The sequence below is a fragment of the Rhinatrema bivittatum genome, chromosome 5, assembly GCF_901001135.1.
Source record: "Rhinatrema bivittatum chromosome 5, aRhiBiv1.1, whole genome shotgun sequence".
Lineage (NCBI taxonomy): Eukaryota > Metazoa > Chordata > Amphibia > Gymnophiona > Rhinatrematidae > Rhinatrema > Rhinatrema bivittatum.
In genome coordinates, this window is record NC_042619.1 from 337,894,164 (window position 1) to 337,915,411 (window position 21,248).

Consider the following 21,248-nt stretch of genomic DNA (forward strand, 5'->3'; position numbering starts at 1 on the left):
GGCCTACGGGCCTTCTGTGTGTATGTGTGTGGCCTACGGGCCTTCTGACCTGCCTTGCCCCGCTTATGGTGTGTGGCCTACGGGCCTTCTGTGTGTATGTGTGTGTGGCCTACGGGCCTTCTGACCTGCCTTGCCCCGCTTATGGTGTGTGGCCTACGGGCCTTCTGTGTGTGTGTGGCCTATGGGCCTTCTGACCTGCCTTGCCCCGCTATTGGTGTGTGGCCTACGGGCCTTCTGTGTGTGTGTGTGTGGCCTACGGGCCTTCTGACCTGCCTTGCCCTGCTTACTGTGCCCTGACCCAGCCTGGACCCAGACACTGCTGACTGCCGCCTGCCCTGACCCAGCCTGTACTTAGACACTGCTACTGCTGCCTGCCCTGACCCCAGCCTGTACTTAGACACTGCTACTTGCCGCCTGCCCTAACCCAGCCTGAACCCAGACTCTGATACTTGCTGCCTGCCCTGACCCAGCCTGGAACCTGACACTGTTTCTAGCTTCCTGTCTCTCTCCACCTGGAGCCACCCTGCTGGGTGGTGTTCACGACTCCTGACCGGAGCCCAAGTGTAACAGTATGCCGAAGCCATCAATTTTCCAGGGGAAGAGATAGGTCTTGGTACTACCGGTGAGCCAATTTTTCTTTTACCTCTACTCACATTATGCCTCAGCCTCCAAGTTTTTATGTCTGTGCTTGTTGCCAGACTTTGAACTATCTCAGTTACAAGAACTGTCTTGCATGTCAACTCTCAGACCAAGAACACTGGGTATGCAGTGGTTGTCGTAAGAGGAACGTCTCAGTCTATCAGGAATGTTTAAATTGTTTAAATCCTAAACCAGGGTGGTGGAAATGCTCCTGTCTTCCGTGTCTGTTACCACCAGGCAAACCCTGCCCCCGTTGTTCTGCTTTAGGATCAGCTGTTCCATTAGAAAAAACAATCAGCTCTCCTAACCGGTATTCTGCTTCTGGCTCCACTAAAACAGACATTTTAGCTGGCTGTTTGTGGATAGAAAAACCCAGGACTTACCTGGCCAAGAAGGTTTCTGTGACACCAGTGCTAGAGCCTCAGGAACAGATTTCTCTCAAATGGAGAGAGTTGATTAACTCTAGCAGGGCTCTGCTTCCCACAGCTGCTGTTGAGACACTAACGAGCACATTTCCTAGACGTCCTAGAACTGCCTGTGCCTTCTCTAAACTGCTCCTCCAGAAACAAAATAAGGAGCCTCAGAGTTTGGCTCGGGGTATCAAGCCCACAGCAGTGCAATCTGTGTCTTCTATGTGCACTGCTTCTAACCTTGCTGCTCTGCCATCTGAGCCTGTTTCATCACCCCAAGAGGGGGCCAAGCCTGCTGAGTCGCCCCAAGAGGGGGCCGAGCCTGCTGCATCACCCCAAGAGGGGGCCGAGCCTGCTGCATCACCCCAAGAGGGGGCCGAGCCTGCTGCATCGCCCCAAGAGGGATCCAAGCCTGCTGCATCGCCCCAAGAGGGGGCCGAGCCTGCTACATCACCCCAAGAGGGGGCCGAGCCTGCTGCATCACCCCAAGAGGGGCCAAGCCTCCTGCATCACCCCAAGAGGGGGCCAAGCCTGCTGCATCGCCCCGAGGAGGATCCACGCCTGCTGCATCACCCCGAGGAGGATCCACGCCTGCTGCATCACCCCAAGAGGGGGTCCGAACCTGCTACAACGCCCGGAGAGGTGTTCGAGCCTGCTTCATCGCCCCGAGAGGGGTCCGAACCTGCTACAACGCCCCGAGAGGGGTCCGAGCCTGCTACATCACCCCAAGAGGGGGCCGAGCTTGCTACATCACCCCAAGAGGGGGCCGAGCTTGCTACATCACCCCAAGAGGGGGCCGAGCTTGCTGCATCGCCCCAAGAGGGATCCAAGCCTGCTGCATCGCCCCAAGAGGGGGCCGAGCCTGCTACATCACCCCAAGAGGGGGCCGAGCCTGCTGCATCGCCCCGAGAGGGGTCCGAGCCTGCTTCATCGCCCCGAGAAGGGTCCGAGCCTGCTTCATCGCCCCGAGAAGGGTCCGCGCCTGCTTCATCGCCCCGAGAGGGGTCCGAACCTGCTACAATGCCCGGAGAGGTGTTCCAGCCTGCTGTTTCATCCCGAGAGGGGCCCGAGCCTGCTGCACTACCCCGAGACGAGCCTGCCAAACCGGTCCTGCTGCCACTCCCGGAGGGGCTCAAACCGGTACCACTAACAGACTTTCTGACTCAGCCATCTGAGCCTGTTGAATTGCTCCAGCTGTTGCTGCCCTCGGAGGGGTCTGATTTCATTTTGAGTACCCCCTGCTAAGATGGGACCCAGGAGGAGGGGGAGGCCTTGCGGAGGGGGTACTGTTACAGTTTTGGCTGCAGTGCAACCGCCTCACCACCAGGGGTCCCTCTAGTGCTGGCTTTCCTGACAGGCCCAGTCCATCTCCTCTGTCCACTCTATGCTCTGGGTGTGCCCTTATAACCCTGCCTGACAGTTGCCTCGGTGCTTCGGCAATCGAGCTCACCTGGGCTCCCTGCTCTAGCCCTGCGCGGCCTTCGGGCCTTTCCTTGCCTTGCCCTGCGCGGCCTTCGGGCCTTTCCTTGCCTTGCCCTGCGCGGCCTTCGGGCCTTCTTCCTCGCTTTTCTTACCTGGCCTACGGGCCTTCTGACCTGCCTGCTCTGCTTACGGTGTGTGGCCTACGGGCCTTCTGTGTATGTGTGGCCTACGGGCCTTCTGACCTGCTTGCCCTGACTACGGTGTGTGGCCTACGGGCCTTCTGTGTATGTGTGGCCTACGGGCCTTCTGACCTGCCTGCTCTGCTTACGGTGTGTGGCCTACGGGCCTTCTGTCTGTGTGTGTGTGTGTGGCCTACGGGCCTTCTGACCTGCCTTGCCCCGCTTATGGTGTGTGGCCTACGGGCCTTCTGTGTGTATGTGTGTGGCCTACGGGCCTTCTGACCTGCCTTGCCCCGCTTATGGTGTGTGGCCTACGGGCCTTCTGTGTGTGTGTGGCCTATGGGCCTTCTGACCTGCCTTGCCCCGCTATTGGTGTGTGGCCTACGGGCCTTCTGTGTGTGTGTGTGTGGCCTACGGGCCTTCTGACCTGCCTTGCCCTGCTTACTGTGCCCTGACCCAGCCTGGACCCAGACACTGCTGACTGCCGCCTGCCCTGACCCAGCCTGTACTTAGACACTGCTACTGCTGCCTGCCCTGACCCAGCCTGTTCTTAGACTCTGATACTTGCTGCCTGCCCTGACCCAGCCTGGAACCTGACACTGTTACTAGCTTCCTGTCTCTCTCCACCTGGAGCCACCCTGCTGGGTGGTGTTCACGACTTCTGACCGGAGCCCAAGCGTAACATAGTGGCTGGTATTTTTTTTCTTTCATCAGCTTGCCTTTCTTTAAATTTCTGGTTTCAGTCTCTCCTTATTTCTTTTTGCCTTTTGCTGATCCTGAGCTGGACAACTCTGTGCTCTCTGCAGAGGAGAGGCTGACCAGAGTTTTAAAGTTGTTTTAAAAAAAAAAAAAAAGGTAAGGTTGTCTCGCGGATGGCTCGCTCCCTCCAGTCCCTGGTCAGGCTCCATTTTATTGCTTCCGTTCGCACATTTCTTTGGGGCTCGGCAGGGGTTTTTTCCCTCGATTTCAGCATGGTTCATGGCTCTTTTTACCATGCATGTGGTGCAGGATCGGCGCAGCTCAGCCGCTTTAGTTTATGTGCAGCCTGCATTTCAGGGGTAGAGGGTCGGTTGGAGGTTCCGGTGAGCGCGGAGAGGCAGGAGGAACCATAGTTTGGGCTTTTCCCCAAGGGTTTCTGTGAAGTACCGATGTGCAGACCGTGGCAAGCCTCCGATTTCCTCTGACATGGGAATGGCGGCCATTTTGGCTCCCCCGGCAGTGGTCTGTTCAGACGGAACGATGGGGAGAATTTGTCTCTGCATCTTTCTCCGGCCCGCTGACCACAGTAGAGGGTCTGTGGAGGGTAGATGAGGCAGTGCGTTTAGATCTGCCAGTGCCTGCATCGCGGGAGACTGCACCCTCACAGCTCTTTCAGGCTCCTCAGGCCTTCTCTGCTGATTTGTTCTCCTGCTGCATGAGGCATATTTAGCTCAGCAGGCAGGTTTGGGTAGCCAATCTAACCTCTAGGGGTTAGAGAGGTGCTGCGGGGCCTGAGCAATCCTGATGTTGGAACCCTCCCCTGGGACAGCATTCATGGTGTCCTGGGTTTGCTGAGGCAGACTTAGATGACTCTGAGTCTCAGGGGGATCCCAGGATGCAGGAGGCCTTGTCACAAGATCAGGTTATTGATCCATATAACATCTGCGTATCTCAAGGAGATGATCTAGATAATCTTCCAGTCTCTGAGGCTGATGACCCTAAAGTGCTCCACTTGTTCCAGTAGGATGAGTTAGGCCCTTTGATTCCTCAGGTTTTGGAGGAACTAGGGCTGAAACTCCCACAGGAAGACTCTGAAATGGAAAGTGCAGGAAGACCTTGTGAGACTGGAAAATTGGGCAACCAAATGGCAGATGAAATTTAATGTGGATAAGTGCAAGGTGATGCATATAGGGAAAAATAACCCATGCTATAATTACACAATGTTGGGTTCCATATTAGGTGCTACAACCCAAGAAAGAGATCTAGGTGTCATAGTGGATAACACATTGAAATTGTCCGTTCAGTGTGCTGCGGCAGTCAAAAAAGCAAACAGAATGTTGGGAATTATTAGAAAGGGAATGGTGAATAAAACAGAAAATGTCATAATGCCTCTGTATCGCTCCATGGTGAGACCGCACCTTGAATACTGTGTACAGTTCTGGTCGCCGCATCTCAAAAAAGATTATATTGCGATGGAGAAGGGACAGAGAAGGGCTACCAAAATGATAAGGGAAATGGAACAGCTCCCCTATGAGGAAAGACTAGAGAGGTTAGGACTTTTCAGCTTGGAGAAGAGACGGCTAAGGGGGGATATGATAGAGATGTTTAAAATCATGAGAGATCTAGAACGGGTAGATGTGAATCGGTTATTTACTCTTTTGGATAGTAGAAAGACTAGGGGGCACTCCATGAAGTTAGCATGTGGCACATTTAAAACTAATCGGAGAAAGTTCTTCTTCACTCAACGCACAATTAAACTCTGGAATTTGTTGCCAGAGGATCTGGTTAGTGCAGTTAGTATAGCTGTGTTTAAACAAGGATTGGATAAGTTCTTGGAGGAGAAGTCCATTACCTGCTATTAAGTTAACTTAGAGAATAGCCACTGCCATTAGCAATGGTAACATGGAATAGACTTAGTTTTGGGGTACTTGCCAGGTTCTTATGGCCTGGATTGGCTACTGTTGGAAACAGGATGCTGGTCTTGATGGACCCTTGGTCTGACCCAGTGTGGCATTTTCTTATGTTCTTATGGTTCTGGATAGGCTTCGGGCTCCCCCGCAAGCTTTTCCCTATCATAAGTCGGTGAAAAAGATGGTAGATCAAGAATGGGGAGTGCCCAACTCTGGCTAAGCTGTGTCCCTTGCCAGAACAGATGTTGGAGCTCTTTTCCCTTCCAAAGGCGGACGCTGTGGTTTCGGCGGTCACAAATAAGGCGACTATCCCTGTTGCAGGTTCTGCGGCGTTGAAGAATGTTCAAGACAAGAAGTTGGAAATTCAGCTCAAAAGAATTTTTGACATATTGGCCCTGAGTCTGCGGGCAGCTATCTGCTCCAGCTTCATGAAAAGGGCTTGCCTGTACTGGGTTCAACAGCTTAAGGACGGGCAAGCAAATTCGAGTGTTGAAGCAGATAATGTAGAGCACTTTTGCTTATGTGGTGGATACTTTGTATGACTTGGTCAGAACTTCCTTCTGTCTTATTTGTTCCGCAGTTTCAGCCAGGTGGTTATTGTGGTTATGCAACCCCTTAGATGTTTCGTCTAAGTCTCGTTTAGGCTCTCTGCATTTTAAGAGGTGCCTCTTGTTTGGTGAGGATCTGGAGCACTTGATGAAGGACCTAGGTCAGAATAAGGTGCATTCGTTGCTGGAGGATAAGCCTAAGGGCAAGCGGCCTTTGCAATCTGTTGCGTTTTCAGGATATTAGGAGGTCGCATCAAGCAAGAGGAGTCCCAGCCTCGCAAAAGCAGTTCTTTTCTCGAGGTCAGGCTTGGGGGCAGTCCTTTCAAGGCAGTCAACCATTCAGAGCTTCCTCCAACAATGGGGCTGCTGAAGCGAAATCTTCATAATGAGGCGAGGCCAGTCCACTCTGCCGTTCCTTTTATAGAGGGTCGTCTAGCATGATTTTACAGGGAATGGTCCAAGATCGCTCAGGATCAATGGGTCCTCAACGTAATAAGAGATGGTTACGCATTAGAATTTGCTCAGCCTGTTCGCAACTTGTTTCTAGTTTCTCCCTGCGGGTCATTGGAAAAGCATCGGGTGGTCTGGAGGACGTTAAACAGGAAAATTGGTTCTTACCTGCTAATTTTCGTTCCTGTAGAACCACGGATCAGTCCAGACTCCTGGGTTTTGCCTCCCCTCCAGCAGATGGAGACAGAGAAGTTTTGACTGACTCTGCCCTGATGTGCCATCAGTATTACACTGTATCAAAGCAGAACGATTAAAATCTACATGAACCAATAACAATGTTACCCCCTCCTGGACAGGGGGAGGAGAAACCCTGCAACGCCAAAAACATCCTGTCCATGAACGCTAAGTGGGAGCAGAACCCATTATAGCTTTGAGAACTAATCTGCAGAAAAAAACAAAGAAGTACTGAACGAGCGGACTCTCCGGTTTCCCAACGCTGAAATGGGTGGGACACTGGACTGATCGGTGGTACCACAGGAACAAAAATTAGCAGGTAAGAACCAATTTTCCTTTCCCTGTACGTACCCGGATCAGTCCAGACTCCTGGGATGTACCAGAGCTCTCCTACGCGGGGTGGGACCTTGAGAGTCCCGCTCAAAGCACACCTTCTCCAAACCCCTCAGAGCCTGGGGCCTGGAAATCCAACCAGTAATGCCTAGCAAAGGTGTGCAGACTTCCAAGTAGCTGCCCTACTAATCTCTTGCGGCGAAACTTGCCTGAGTTCTGCCTAGACAAGGAGCCCGACGACCGGGAAGACCGGAATCTCTCATTCCCCCGGAAATGTGACTGAGGAGGAAAGCAACCTCTTGTCTTGGGTCTATCCTCCAGTAGCCGATGGACCTTGTTTTCCCCCAAGGATTGAATCATGTCTTCTAAGTACTTTCCGAAGAGTAGCTTGCCCTTGAAAGGCAGAGAACCCAGCTGAGCTTTGGAGAAGACATCTGCAGACCAGTTCCTCAACCAGAGTAGCCTACGGGCAGAGACAGCTGAAACTATAGACCTGGCTGGCGTTCGTTGTAGATCATAGAGGGCATCCGCACTGTAAGAAACTGCAGCTTCCAGCCGCCCAGCTTGAACATCCTCCTCCTCCAAAAGAGACAGGCTACTCTGCAATTGTACCCAGCGAAGGAGAAACTGCTGCACATGGCAGCCCGCACGCCAAGCGTTGACACCTCAAATATTTTCTTGAGCTGGACCTCAAGCTTACAATCCTGAAGATCCCTGAGGGCCGTCGCACCCGACACTGGGATGATGGTTTTCTTGGTGACTGCTGACGCCGCCGCATCTACCTAGGGAACTCGGAGGAGGTCCAGGGCTTCTTCTGGCAAGGGGTACAGTTTATCCATCGCTTTACTGACTTTCAAACCTAAATCAGGAGTGGCCCACTCCCGAAACAATAAGTCAGTGACTGAAAGATGAAAAGGGAAAGACCTGGTCGGACCTCGAAGACCCAATGGCCCTTATCCAAGAATACTCCTGAGGGGCGTCAATGTACAATTCCTCCAGAACCATGGGAATAAGCGGGCCTAGATCGTCTTTCTGGAAGAGGTGGACCACCTTAGGGTCATCTCCCTCAACTACCTAGGGACCATGATTGGAAATATGGGCCTAGTCACCTTCATGGTCTGCCCCCTGAGGGGGCTTGCCCCTCAGTTCTTGTTCCTCTGGCTCCGAAACCTCTGAGAAGGAGTCCTCCACCTGGCGGGATGACGCGGTGTGGAGGGGGCGCTTAACCTTTGGGACCCCATTCCCCTCCAGAGGCCTGGGTCTCTTAGTGGCCTGGACCCTTGATTTGGCCAATGGCTGAGCTGAGCAAAAGAGAGAGCGTCCTCTGGAATGCCTCTTAGCTGTCTTCCTGGCTTTGAAAGCAGCAGAATAAAGTCGGAGGAAAAGGAGGAGGGCTGCCCCTGGGGCTCTTCTCTGCCACAAATGTAAAATCCTCCGTCGACCTGCCTCCTCCCCCCCTGCCCCCCCCCCCCCCCCCCCCCAGGAGGCTGCCTGCTGCAGTGATTAGGGAAGAGGGGAATTCCCTTCCCCCTCTGTGGTTTGCGAAAGGAAGCCAAAATGGCGTCCATTCCCGCACTGAGCGGGAACGGATCAGGCAAAGTGTGCCGCAGTCACCCAAGCCTCCCAGGCTCCTGGTGCAGCTTTAAACTGCCGCCCCTGTCGGCTCCTGAAGTGCCCCCCCCCCCGGGAGACAGGCAGAGCAAAGGCCCAGCGCACGTCTCAACATGTGCAGCAGGCCACATCATGCAGCATCGATGAAAGAAACTCCGGGGGACCAGCCGAGACTCAGAGAGAAAACAGACAGTGGCTTTCCCAATGCGCAGCGTTGGGGGGAACAGAGAATCAGGCCTGATGATAAAAGAAACCAAGAGTATTTGTTTTTTTCAAACCTGAAACAATGGGTGAGTGAACCAGGCTCCCCGTATCACTCTGAGTGCTGTTAGCAATATTGGGAAGCAGAGTCTTCGACCCCTAGCTCCAGCAGCCTCAAATACCAGGGGGGATGGACCCAGCAGGACCTGCCAGCCCCCTGGAAGGCTCAAGAAACTCCTATTACTTTTTCTTAAAAAAAAAAAACCAAAAAAAACTAATCACAACTATGTCCTTATTCAATTTCTTTTTTTTTTTTTTTCCAACTATTTATCTATCTACAGACTGTAGGATTTTGCACGTCCACCATCTGCTGGAGACAAAGAAATACTGACAGGACTGTAGGTGGAACCTCAGGGTATAATACTGTAGGTGGAACCTCAGGGCAGAGTCAGTCAAAACTTATCTGTCTCCATGTGCTGGAGGGGAGGCAAAACCCAGGAGTCTGGACTGATCCGGGAACGTACAAGGAAAGGTTACTAGCCTTAGGAGCGGTGATTCAGATTCCGCAGGGCGAACGAGGCAAATGTCAGTATTCCCTCTATTCTGTAGTTCCAAAGAAAGAAGTCTCTTTTCGCCCCATTCTGGATTTAAAACGTGTAAATGTGGCTCTAAAGGTCCCAAGGTTTTGGATGGAAACTCTGCTGTCAGTAATCGCAACAATGTGCAAGGACGAGTTCCTGGCTTCTTTGGATCTGACAGAGGCCTACCTACATATTCCCATTTGTCCGGATCACCAGCGGTTCCTGAGGTTCATGTTACTGGATCAGCACTGGGCCACAGCGCCCCACACATTCACCAAGGTAATGGTGGTGGTGGTGGTGGTGGCAGTGGCGTTGCAGTGCGAAGGGGTCCTGGTTCAACTTTATCTAAACAATTGGCTCATCAAAGCAAAGTCAGAAGTCGCTTGCTGTGCGGTGGTGTGGCGTGCGGCGGTGCAGAAGGTATTCACCACCCTAGACTCTCTAGGCTCTCGAGGCTGGGTGGTGAATTTGGCGAAGACCCTAGACTATGTGGGAGCTTGGTTCGACAAGCTGAAGGACAAGGTGTTCCTCTTGGAGGAGAGAGCCTGCAAGTTACAGATGCAAGTCCAGCATCTGTTGGCTTTGCAGGCTCGATGGCCTCAACGCTGGAGTTGGTGTCGTGTGCTTTTATGCATATGGACTGGACTGATCCGGTCATTTTATGCATATGGACTGGACTGATCCAGTCATTTTGCCAACAGAGAGCTCTGTTGGCAAAATGGAATCCATTGTCGGAGGAGTTTCATATGCCCGTCTTGCTCGATGGTTATGCGCAGGACAGTCTGGCTTGGTGGCTGCAGTCATCCAATCTGGTCTGTGGAGTCTATCTAGAGGTCCAGTCTTTCTGGTTGGAGAGCAGTATGCAAGCGACAATCGGCCCAGGGCGTTTGGTCGGCAGAAGAAGCCTCTTGATCTTTCGATTGCTTAGAGACCAGAGCAGTTCAAGGCCACTCGGTGAGGGTCTTGTCCGACAATGCGACAACCGTGGCATATATCAATCGGCAGGGAGGTTCCAAGAGTCATGCGGTAGCTCAGGAGTTAATTCTTTGGGCGAAGAAGCACTTGATTCAGATAGCGGCATCTCATATCGCAGGGGTCTAAAACGTCCAACTGTATTTTCTAAGTCTCACAACGCTAGATCCAGGGGAGTGGGAGTTGTCCGAGGTAGCGATGCAGCTCATAGGAGAGAGGTGGGGCTGTCCCCATGTGGATCTAATGGTGACGCTTCTCAATGCAAAGGCATCTCGTTTTTTCAGTCGAAGACAGGAGTACGGGGCTGAAGGGGTCAATGCTGTGGTAATACCTTGGCCTCAGGGGGTTCTTCTTTACATATTTCCCCCTTGGCCTCTGATAGGCAAAGTGTTGCGTCAGATAGAGAAACACCAGGGAGAAGTGGTGTTGGAATCCCTGGAGTGGCTTCTTCGGCCGTGGTTCGCAGATCTGGTCAACATGACAGTGGACGGACCATTACACTTCAGTCATCTTCCTCATCTTCTGTCAGGGCCCCATATTTTCAGACCAGGCAGATCGCTTTTGTCTAGTACCTGGCTTTTGAGAGGCGGCGTTTGAGACGAAGAGGTTCCAAGAGGCAGTCATTACTACTCTTCAACAAGCTAGACAGACATCTACTTCGTTGTCGTATATCCAAGTCATGGAAGGCATGGTGTATAACTAACAGGGTACAGGCCTTATGGTCTTTGGTGTCTCAGGTTTTATCTTTCCTTCAAGAAGGTTTGATCAAAGGCCTAACTTTCAACTCCCTCAGAGTAGAGGTAGCGGCTCTGGCTTATCTACGTGGTAGAGTTGAGGGTCACACGTTGTCCTCGCATTCCAATGTTGTTCAATTTCTTCAGGGGGTTAAGAATTTGCACCCTCCGGTTAAGAGAGTTTGTCCATCCTGGAATCTTAATCTCGTTCTCCGAATTTTGTGTGAGCCACCTTTTGAACCTCTCCACAAAGCGACTCTTGAAGGTCGTTTTCCTGGTAGCCATTTGTTCTGCGAGGAGAATCAGAGTTGCAGGCTTTATCTTTCTGCAATCCATTCAAGGAGTGTCCTTGCGGATGGTTCCCTTGTTTCTTCCCAAGGTGATATCGACTTTTCATGTTAATCAAATGATGGAGCTTCTGGCTTTCCCGGAATTGGATGCTTCTTTGCCTCATGCGCGGGAGCTTAGGTTGTTGGACGCCTGTAGGACTTTGCTGAGGTATCTCAAGGTAACAAATGATTTTAGGAGATCTGATCTGTTCATTTTGTGGTGTGAAGAAAGGTACCCAGGCTTCCAAAGCTAGCATTGCGAGGTGGCTTAAGGAGACTGTTGTGGCGGCATACATTCTCAAAGGCCGTCAGGTGCTGAACGGTTGTGGGCTCACTCTACACTTTTATCAGGCGGCCTCATGGGCGGAGGCCCAGTTGGTTTCACCACAGGAAATTTGTAGGGCGGTGACTTGGAAGTCGCTGCATGCTTTTGCAAGGCACTAGATGAAGGGGAGCCAGAGTCTCTCGGTCTTTTGGCAAGAGTGTCTTGCAAGCAGGACTTTCCAGGTCTAACCCTGGACTGATCCGGGTACATACAGAGAAAGGAAAATTGGTTCTAACCTGCTAATTTTTGTTCCTGTAGTACCACGGATCAGTCCAGAACCCGCCCGATCTATGGAGGTGGAGAGTCATCCGCTCAGCTGTAATCTTTTTGGTACAAAATTTTAAGGTTATGGAATACAGACTTGTTGGAAGACTTTTTTCAAGATTTTACAAGTTTTGCAAGTGTTTTGTGCTTGGGTACAGACCAAAACTGAGGAACTGCAGCTGACACTAGGGATTATGAAGCAGTGTCAGTGAAACTTTCTCTGACTTCATCTGCTGGCAGGGATGAATAAACCCAGGAGTCTGGGAACGAAAATTAGCAGGTAAGAACCAATTTTCCTTTCTCAGCCTTCTTGGTTTCCACCTCTATCAAGAAAACATGTAAAGCTGCAATATGGAGTTTGATGCATACGTTCACTTTGCCACTACTCTGATTTTCATTCAGACAGCAGCTTTGGTTGAAGATTCTCTAAATCCTGACCTATTCTGACTTCCACTGGTTGTGTTTGAACTCTTTGCGTAATCATCCATTATGTGAGTTATCTCTGGGGAAATATCAGAGCAGGGGACACCAAGGCAACCCTTAGCTTGGGATTCGCCACATATACGACTGTACATCTATCTTGTCCATGGAATGCAGGATAAAGAGTCCTTCATATCCAGCTTCCTCCCTTTAGAATTTAAACCCATTCTCATTCATAGTTATTGTATTTATTTATTTATTTGATGTGTTTTGTATACCGTTGTTCGGTTTTGCCATCAAAACAGTTTACATAAACATGCAACAAAAATTGTAGCATTATCATCAAATAGTCATATCTTGTAGGCTAGTTGTATCTGCTAGATTCTTGCACATCAAATTGTTACACACTGCACGTTGCTCTATACTTAAAGCGATATATACTGTAAGTTATATCCTAGTGCAAATAAATTCCTACACGCTGTTACATACTGCAAGTTACTACTTGCTGTGAAGATATTTCCTACATGCTTTTACATATGCAAGTTATTTCCTACAAGCTGTTACCTATTGCAAGTTATTTCGTTATTGTTTCCTGCATCCTTGTTACATACTGCAAGTTACTTCCTTCATACTGATGCGTACTCCTTCTTATTTCCTAGTTTTCATACCTAGTGTTATGTACAGCAGGTTACATACTGTTCCATAGTGCTAGTTGAAAGGTGTTACATACTGCAAGTTAGTTTCCCACATATTGTTACAGATTGCTGGTTTTTTCTACACACTTATTGATTGCAGGTTCTTTCCATCTGTAAGGATATTTCCTTTACAGTGTTGCTACTTGGTTGGGTATGTTATTTTTAACACACTGTTGAATCTTGGATTTTCCTACTGCTAGAATAAGTCCTGTACATTATTATTACTTAGCTGGGGATGTGACCTTTTTGTGTTGTTGGATGCGTGTCTGATATGTGTATTGGTTGACTGAGGGAGTCTGAGTAGGCTCTCGTGAATAGCCAGGTTTTTAAGTCTTTTTTTGAATATTTTTATGCATAATTGAGTTCTTATTCCAATTGGTAAAGCATTCCATAGTTTAGGGCAGGTGATGGATATGGCTCTCTCATGTGTTGTGTTTAGTCTTGTGCTTCTTGCTTGAGGGAGCTTGAGTAGTCCTTTATTCCTTGATCATAGATTCCGTCTTGGATTGTATGTTACTATGTGTTTGCTTAGCCAGTTGTTTTGTTGTCCTGTAATTATTTTATGCATGGTTGTAAGAACTTTGTATTCTATTCGGTATTTTATTGGGAGCCAGTGTAACGAGATTAGAATTGGTGGGATGTGATCATGTTTTTTTGATCCAGTTAGAATTCTGGCGGCAGTGTTTTGTAGGATTTGGAGAGGACATATGGTAGTGAGAGGTAGTCCAAGGAGTAGTGCATTGCAGTAATCTAGGTTAGAGAAGATGAGTAGTTGGAGCACTGTTCTGAAATCATCCTGTGTAAGGAATGGTTTAAGACGTCTGAGTGTCAGTATCCTTCTTTAAACTTGGTGGTTATGTGGGGTTTGAATGAAAGCTCTTTGTCAATGGTGATTCCTAGATTACGTGTATGGGGGACAGGTGAGATTAACGTTTTTGGATTATCTGTAATGAGTGGCTTCGTGAGGGCGTTATTATTTTTGTCTAGTATGATTAATTCAGTTTTATCAATGTTTCTCACAGGACAAGCAGGATGGTAGTCCTCACATATGGGTGACATCACAGGATGGAGCCCAATCACGGAACACTTTTGTCAAAGTTTCCAGAACTTTGACTGGCCCCTACTGGGCATGCCCAGCATGGCACTAACCCTGCAGCCAGCAGGGGTCCCCCTTCAGTCTTCTTTATTTCGTGCAGCAGTAGCCTCGCGGTTAAGGAGCTCTGCAGAGATTCCTGTCAGGAATTTTCCTCATGGAATTACTAGATAATTTGCCCCACAAGGGTCCCTTCTTTAACTTTTTCAAGCCGCGATATTCCGGTAAGTTTTTACCCGTTCTCCGTCGATTACCGTCAAGTATACCGTCAACCATACCGCGGCTCAGTTTTTGCCATGGCCATGGCGTCGGGGTTCCGTCGGTGTAATCGCACCATGTCCAACACAGACCCCCTTAAAGTCTGTGTAATCTGTCTTGGACGAGAGCACGATGTCTTGACCTGCCTTAATGTCACCAAGAGGTTGTAAGGCCAGAATGGAGAAGATGGAACTTCTCTTCCGTGCTCAAACCCCGACTCCGTCCATTGCATCGACGTCATGAGAACCGGCTCCGTCAACTTTGCGCCAGCATCGACCACCGGCCGGTGATCATCGGCATCGACGACATCTCGGCCTTAGACACCCTCTACTCCCCCTCAGGACCGAGGAGATCATAGAGATATTGAAAGTCTCGGACCATCGAGGGAGCGAAATCAACCTCGCCATCGTCTGAGCCGCCATTGAAGAAACCCCGTCCAGAAAAGGCACCGACCTTTTCGGCGACTGGGTCACCGAGGCAACCCTCACCCGACAGGGTATCGGGAGCCACGACTCCGCCTTTAACGGTGGTCCCTCCGGCTATGCCTCTGCCTCCTTCTTCTGTTCCGGAGCCAGGGCTGCTTGCTCCAGGTCTCCGAGAAGAACTGGACCAGATGGTTCAGGAGGCCATCGACAAGGCGATGCAACGACTCCAGGTTCCTCCTGCACCAAAACCGGTACCGATTGTGGAACCGACCACCGACCTGATTCCGGCAGCGTTGGCACCGCTGCTCTCCAGGATGGAAGCGCTCATTGCCGCTTTTCCACCAATGGACCCCGGATCGCCGATGGCGATCCGGGGTCCATCGGGAGGAGAAACACCGTTCCGCATCCCTCCATCGGGAGTTCTACCTCAGCCATCGATACCGATACGTCCATCGCCACCGGTCCAACCATCGGTGCCGATACGCCCGTCAGCGCCACCGAGCCATCCATCGGTTGCCCTCGATGCCTGCGCCGGTGCCTTCGATGCCTTCATCGGTGCCTCCAATTATTCCTTCGATTCCTTAGGAGCCTAGACCAGGACCCTCTGGTATCCCACCACCCCATCCTTCTCTAGTTGCTAGAGGGGCTGGTGCTGATCCCTATGATACCTGGACTGATGATTCTTCACCAGACACCAATGATTTGCCTTCACCACCTTCACCCACTGAAAGTAGAAAGCGTTCTCCTCCAGAGGACCTTTTCTTTATAAATTTTGTGAAGGAAATGTCTGAATTGGTTCCCTTCCAATTACAGACTGAACAGGATGATAGACATCAGATGATGGAGTTGCTACAATTCTTGGATGCTCCCAAGGAAATAACCTCCATCCCTATTCACCAGGTTCTTCTGGATCTCCTGGCTCCATTGCTCCAGTCCACAGAAAAGCTGACACTATCTATTTGGTGCAGTCAGCTCCGGGTTTTCAGAAACCTCAATTGGATCACCAATCTGTAGTGGTAGAATCTGCACAGAAAAGAGCAAAGCCTCACACTTCTTTTCCCCCTGGTAAGGAACAGAAGTTTCTAGATGCCATTGGTTGCTGTGTCTTCCAAGGATCAATGCTCATCTCCCGAATTGCCGCTTATCAGCTCTATAAGCAGATAGAGCAGAATTGCCGCTTATCAGCTCTATAAGCAGATAGAACTTATCTGCTCTATAAGCAGATACAAGATTTGACAGACTACCTGCCTCAGCAATTTCAAAATCAGGTAAACAAGGGTTTTGAGGCAAGCAAGCATGAGATCAGATCATCTTACGATATCTTTGACACTGCTACTAGGGTATCAGCAGCCGCTATTTCGGCAAGGAGTTGGGCCTGGCTCAAGTCTTCCGACCTTTCAGGTAAGCAACATTTATATTTTATTATTAGTTTCAGGTCATTTAGTTGTTTTTTTTTTTTATTTCTGCAAGGAGGATGGCTGTTCTATCATATGTTTCTTCCAGGGTATTCTGTATAGGGATTAGAATTTGTATATCGTCAGCGTAAAGGAAATGTGACCCATTTCCTTTACGCTGTTCCTTTACGCCGTTCAAGGCGATCTAGTGTATGGCAGACTGGTAGAAGGGTATATGTTGAATAGTGTGGCTGAAAGGGCGGATCCTTGCGGTACTCCTGTGTTGAGGTTTACTTTCTTCGAGAGGTTGTTGTTGCACATTACTTCGAAACTTATATATGCTAGGTAGGAAGAGAACCATTTTAATGTGTTCCCCATGATTTCTATTTCAGACAATCTGTCAATTAGTATGGAATGGTTGACTGTGTCAAATGCAGCTGATAGATCCAGGAGGATTAATAGGTAATTTTATCCTTTGTCAAATCCTCTGAGGAATGTGTCATTTAGGAATAGCAGGAGAGATTCACTACTTGTTTTTCTTGAATCCAAATTGAGAGGAGTGAAGAATGTTGTTTGTGTCCAGGTAATCGGAGAGTTGTGTTTGGACAATTTTTCTAGGATTTTTGCAATGAAAGGTAGGTTTGATATGGGTCGGTAGTTTTGAATGTTCTCTGGGACTAGGTTGATCTTTTTTATTAATGGTTTAATGATTGCTGGTTTTAAGCATTCTGGGTATTTTCCTTCTGTGAGGGAAAGATTGATGATGTCTGTTATTGTTTTGTTTATTGAGTCAACAATCAATTTAATTGTCTGAATGGGGATACTGTCGATGGGATGGTTTGCTGGATTCATTTTTTTTATTATATTTTGGATTTCCAGAGAGGATGCAGAATCAAAGGTAGTTCATGTTGATGCAGTTTTGTGTTGCGCTTTTGGTGTTTGGGTGGGTGTGTTGTTGATGAAGGAATTGTTTATTAGATTTTTTATTTTGTTGGTGAAGTAATCCGCAAAGTCATTGCTGTTGATAGTGTTGGAGAGTGTTCTTAGTTCGTTTGGAGATTTGGTGAGTGTTTGTACGAGGTTGAATAGCACTCTTGGGTTATGGTGATAATTTGTTTATTTTGTTCGAGTAAAAGTCTTTTTTTGCGTTATGAATCAGTTTTTTATAGTTTGCTAGGTGGGTTCAGTAGGCATTAAGTAGTGTGTCAGTTTTGCTCTTGCGCCAGGATCTCTTTTTTCCTGAGTTCACATTTGGCTGATCTTATAGTGTCATTGTACCATCAATTTTGGTATTTTGGGTTTTTTCTTGACTTTATGATGGTAGGATTTATTCTATCTGCTATGTCTTTGGTGATGTGTTGTGGCTTTATCTGCATTTGTGAAGTCGATGTTGTTGAGTTCATTTTGTAGATGTTGTTGGAGTGTTTCACTGTCAAAAGGGGGTGCGGTATGTGTAATTTGCTATGTTGTTTTGGCTTTTGGTGATTTTTTTTGTGGTAAGTAAAGGAGGCTTGGATTAAGGAGTGATCTGACCAAGCTATTTTAGTTGATTTGAAATGGTGTGTCTCCCAGGTTTCCTTGTTGATAAAAATTAGGTCTAGGGTTTGTCCTGCTTTGTGAGTTGGTACTTTGATGATTTGTTCTAGACCCATTGTTGAGGCCTTTTCCATAGCTGCCTATATAGTGCCTTCTGCATGTGGGCTAAAAGCCTTCTAGGCTTTTCCAGTGAATGCTAGGCCTAGGATATGCTCCATAGATGGTGAGGTGCAATGTCTGCCACATGTGGGACTATTTAGCCTGCTGTCCATGGAAAACACCAGTTGCAGGTAAAAAAGTTTGCTTTATTGCCACTGGTAGAGGGTCGACTTGGGGCGGTGTGGCAGAGGGGGAATGGGAGGCACAATTTTGAAAACATGGTACTGTGGGTTCTGGTGTCTTAGGGTACATTGGTTGATGTTTTTTCTTTTCTTTTAGGGGTAGTGTGCAGCGGCTCAGACCCAAGCTGGAAGTGCATCTGCACTCTCTCAGGATTCCATACGAGGACTGTGTACGATGTATCCTGGTGAGCATAGGCCGCCATAACAAAATCCATACAAAATCATGTGTACACGTATGCATTGATTTTTATATTCTTGGCTTTCTGAGAACATCCAAGATGGCTCACAACATTGGTAAAATCATTAATAAAACAAATACTTCCCTATTAATATAAATAAAATAGAAACACAAAGAATACCAAAAGTTAAAAAACAAAACAAAAACCATATTGACAATTAGGCCATATAATAAAGCAGGAGACACTGACAAGGGTTAAGGTTCAAAGCACACTGACATGAGGCTGTAGGAATATTGATAAAATAAAGTCATGGTAAGCACATGGTGCACACTTTTTTTTTTTTTAATTTATATTTTATTAAGGCATCAAATGCTAACACAGGAAATCAGATATTCCTGTACATACCCAGATCAGTCCAGACTCCCTTCCATCAGATGGAGACTGAAAGTTTCACAGATACTGCCACATAACCTGGTGTGTGCCACCTGCAGTCCTTCAGTCTTTCTCTGTCTCTAGCAGATGGTAGAGGTGCAAAACCTGCAGTCTGAACCTACTTTAAAGAAAAAGAAGATTAGAGAATTTCCTTCCAGGAGGTTAGCAGGTCCTGGTAGGGCATCCCTCCTGGTTCTGAGGTGGACGAACAAGGGATTGGGGACCCTCAGTTTGCTCGGTCCTTCATCGCCCGAGGCAGAAAGCTGGTGGAGCCAGTTCCCTCTCCTCCAGAAGGAATAGCAGAGTCTGCTGCCACTCTTCATCTTAGGGAAGTGTTTTTTCTCTTTTAGGTAAAGTTTAAAAAAAAAAAAGGAAGTAATGTAGATACAAGCTCTGGTAGTGGCCCACAGCATGGGGTACACCAGGAGATTCCTGCAGGCTGATGGAAATACCTCTGAGTGCATATCCGGAAGTGGCCTGTGGCATGGGGTATGCCGAGGAAACTGTACTATAGTTGCCAAGGAAGCAGAGATCTGTGATTTTTTGCATGAAGTTCTTTCAGTGGTGTACCTGGTCCTGATTGATTGATAGCAGTATCTGAACTTTTGGTGATATCAGGCGACATGGACCTATTCAGTATCTGTGCATAAGGTAATACCATTTCATTGGGGACCTCTGCATTGATGCAGTAACCATGCTACCTGTGGAAAGGCAGGGTTGAAGCTGTCAGGAGAAGCCGAAGGCCTAAGGTGAACTTTTCCGGAAAGGGCCTTCCATTTTTAATGAAGTCACCATTAATCAAGGCCCCCGTCCATGAAAGGGGGGGAGGGAGACATGACAGTACTATCAATGGCAGCACAAGTCTCCTCCCCCCCCCCCCCCCCCCCCCCCCCGATCCCATTGCTCACCCTCCCATGTCAGCTCGGGCCAAAGGACAACAGTGGCATTGCAGTGCATCAGACTGCATCCTCTTCTGCTACTGGCACTGGAAGCTTATGCTTTGAACCTTTTCTCCTCTCCTAACAAGCAGAGGCAGACATGTCCAGCATGAAATGGTAATACCATATCCATAGGTTTATGTCACCATATTTAATATCCAGCATCAACAAATGTTCTGATAGCAATCGTTAGTCATGGATCAGAAACATTATCAGAATAGCTTAATTTTAAAAATCATTTTGCCTGCCCAAGCCAATGTTCTTAGCAGAGTACAGTCTTGCATAGTGACAACGTGTGGCTGGATTCAGGGCTCCAGCCTGCAACTATCACTGCAAGATCCAGATTTTTATAGGGGGATGATATAGAAATGTACAATACAGGAAAAAGAAATCCCCTGGTCAGTACAAATAAAAACTCATGGCCCCAGCTCTCTGTGGTTTTGGCAGAACTGGACATATAGAATAGGTGCAGGAGGAAATTGCTAAATAAAGAAAATAAGGCAAGATATTTTACCTCTGGCAGTATTTGAAATTCATATTTCTCAAATACTCCACAACTTTACAAACTACTACATGTACTCTGTTTTTTCAAAGGCTACCTCTAACAAGGTGTAAAATCGCAATTTATAATTCTTAGTCATTGTTGTCCAGATAGCCTTGTTCAAAATGTTATAGAAAAACAATGGTGTTGGTAAAAAACTGAGCAGTGGGGAATGGAATGGAATGGAATGCTAGTGTCATTGTTCTCATTTAGGTCTCATCTGACTGGTTCTCTGGTCACTGCCTGCGGAGATGATGCCATACGAATTTTTGAAGAGGATGCTTGCTCAGATCCTCAGCAACCGAGCTTCTCACTAACTGCACACATGGCACGGGCCCACTCACAGGATGTGAACTGTGTGGTCTGGCATCCAAAGGAGGCAGGGTTATTGGCATCCTGCAGTGATGATGGTGAAATTGCACTCTGGCAATACCAGAAATTGGAGTGAACAGTAAGACATCTACCACATAAATGAAACCAGATGCATAATATTTTATTTCCTGCAATCATACTTGCTACCGGGCTTTTTTGGTTTTTTTTAATTTAAATGTTTTATTGCTCAATATTGCAACATTACAGATTTCAATTCTGTACAGCAAGTCTACAAGCAAATATGTACTTGTAAAATAATAATTATCACAATAAAGATTCTGAAATAAAGCAACAAGCGCATTGTCAAATGTCAATAAACTCACTTGAGTACTGTGTCTTTGAATTATGCAATGGTATAACAGCCTAAAAAATTCAGTACTATGATAAGGAATTTAGGTCCTTCCCCCCTCCCCTACTGTTAAACATGGGTGATATGTAATATTCTGAATCTTTAGCACAAAGTATCATATAGAAATTGCCTTTCAAGACCTTTTTAGACTCCTGGACTGAGCCTTCAGCTAGAATCAAAGGAGCCTCTACCCTCTGTCAGTACTTTTGAGTCCAAACAGAAAACAGACACCATGTGCTCCTAAAGCTTCCCACACTATGCCTAAGATGGGCCGTAATTTCCGCCAGCCTATAAATTTGCTCCACCTTTTGTTGGATTTCCAACAGAGAGGGAATTTGAGAGGATTTCCATCGCCGTTTGATTTCAATCCTGGTAGCCGCAAAGATAAAGTTAACCATAGTATTGGTGTGTTCCTTTCCCTGTTCCTTTCCATC

The 21,248-nt window shown here is 48.0% G+C and overlaps 1 protein-coding gene across 2 annotated transcripts in view; it reads left to right on the forward strand.

Moving 5' to 3' along the window:
* CIAO1 (cytosolic iron-sulfur assembly component 1) overlaps positions 1–20,773 on the forward strand; it is a 172,027-nt gene extending 151,254 nt beyond the window's left edge. Inside the window, exons 7-9 of one of the 2 annotated variants that reach the window (XM_029604459.1) lie at positions 16,519–16,588; positions 18,101–18,188; positions 20,307–20,481. In XM_029604459.1, the coding sequence (XP_029460319.1) occupies positions 16,519–16,588; positions 18,101–18,188; positions 20,307–20,348 (200 nt within the window). In that variant the 3' untranslated portion in view covers positions 20,349–20,481. Of the gene's footprint in view, positions 1–16,518; positions 16,589–18,100; positions 18,189–20,306 lie in introns of both variants that reach the window. The other variant, XM_029604458.1, reaches the window with a different exon arrangement.
* The last annotated feature ends 475 nt before the right edge of the window (positions 20,774–21,248 follow it).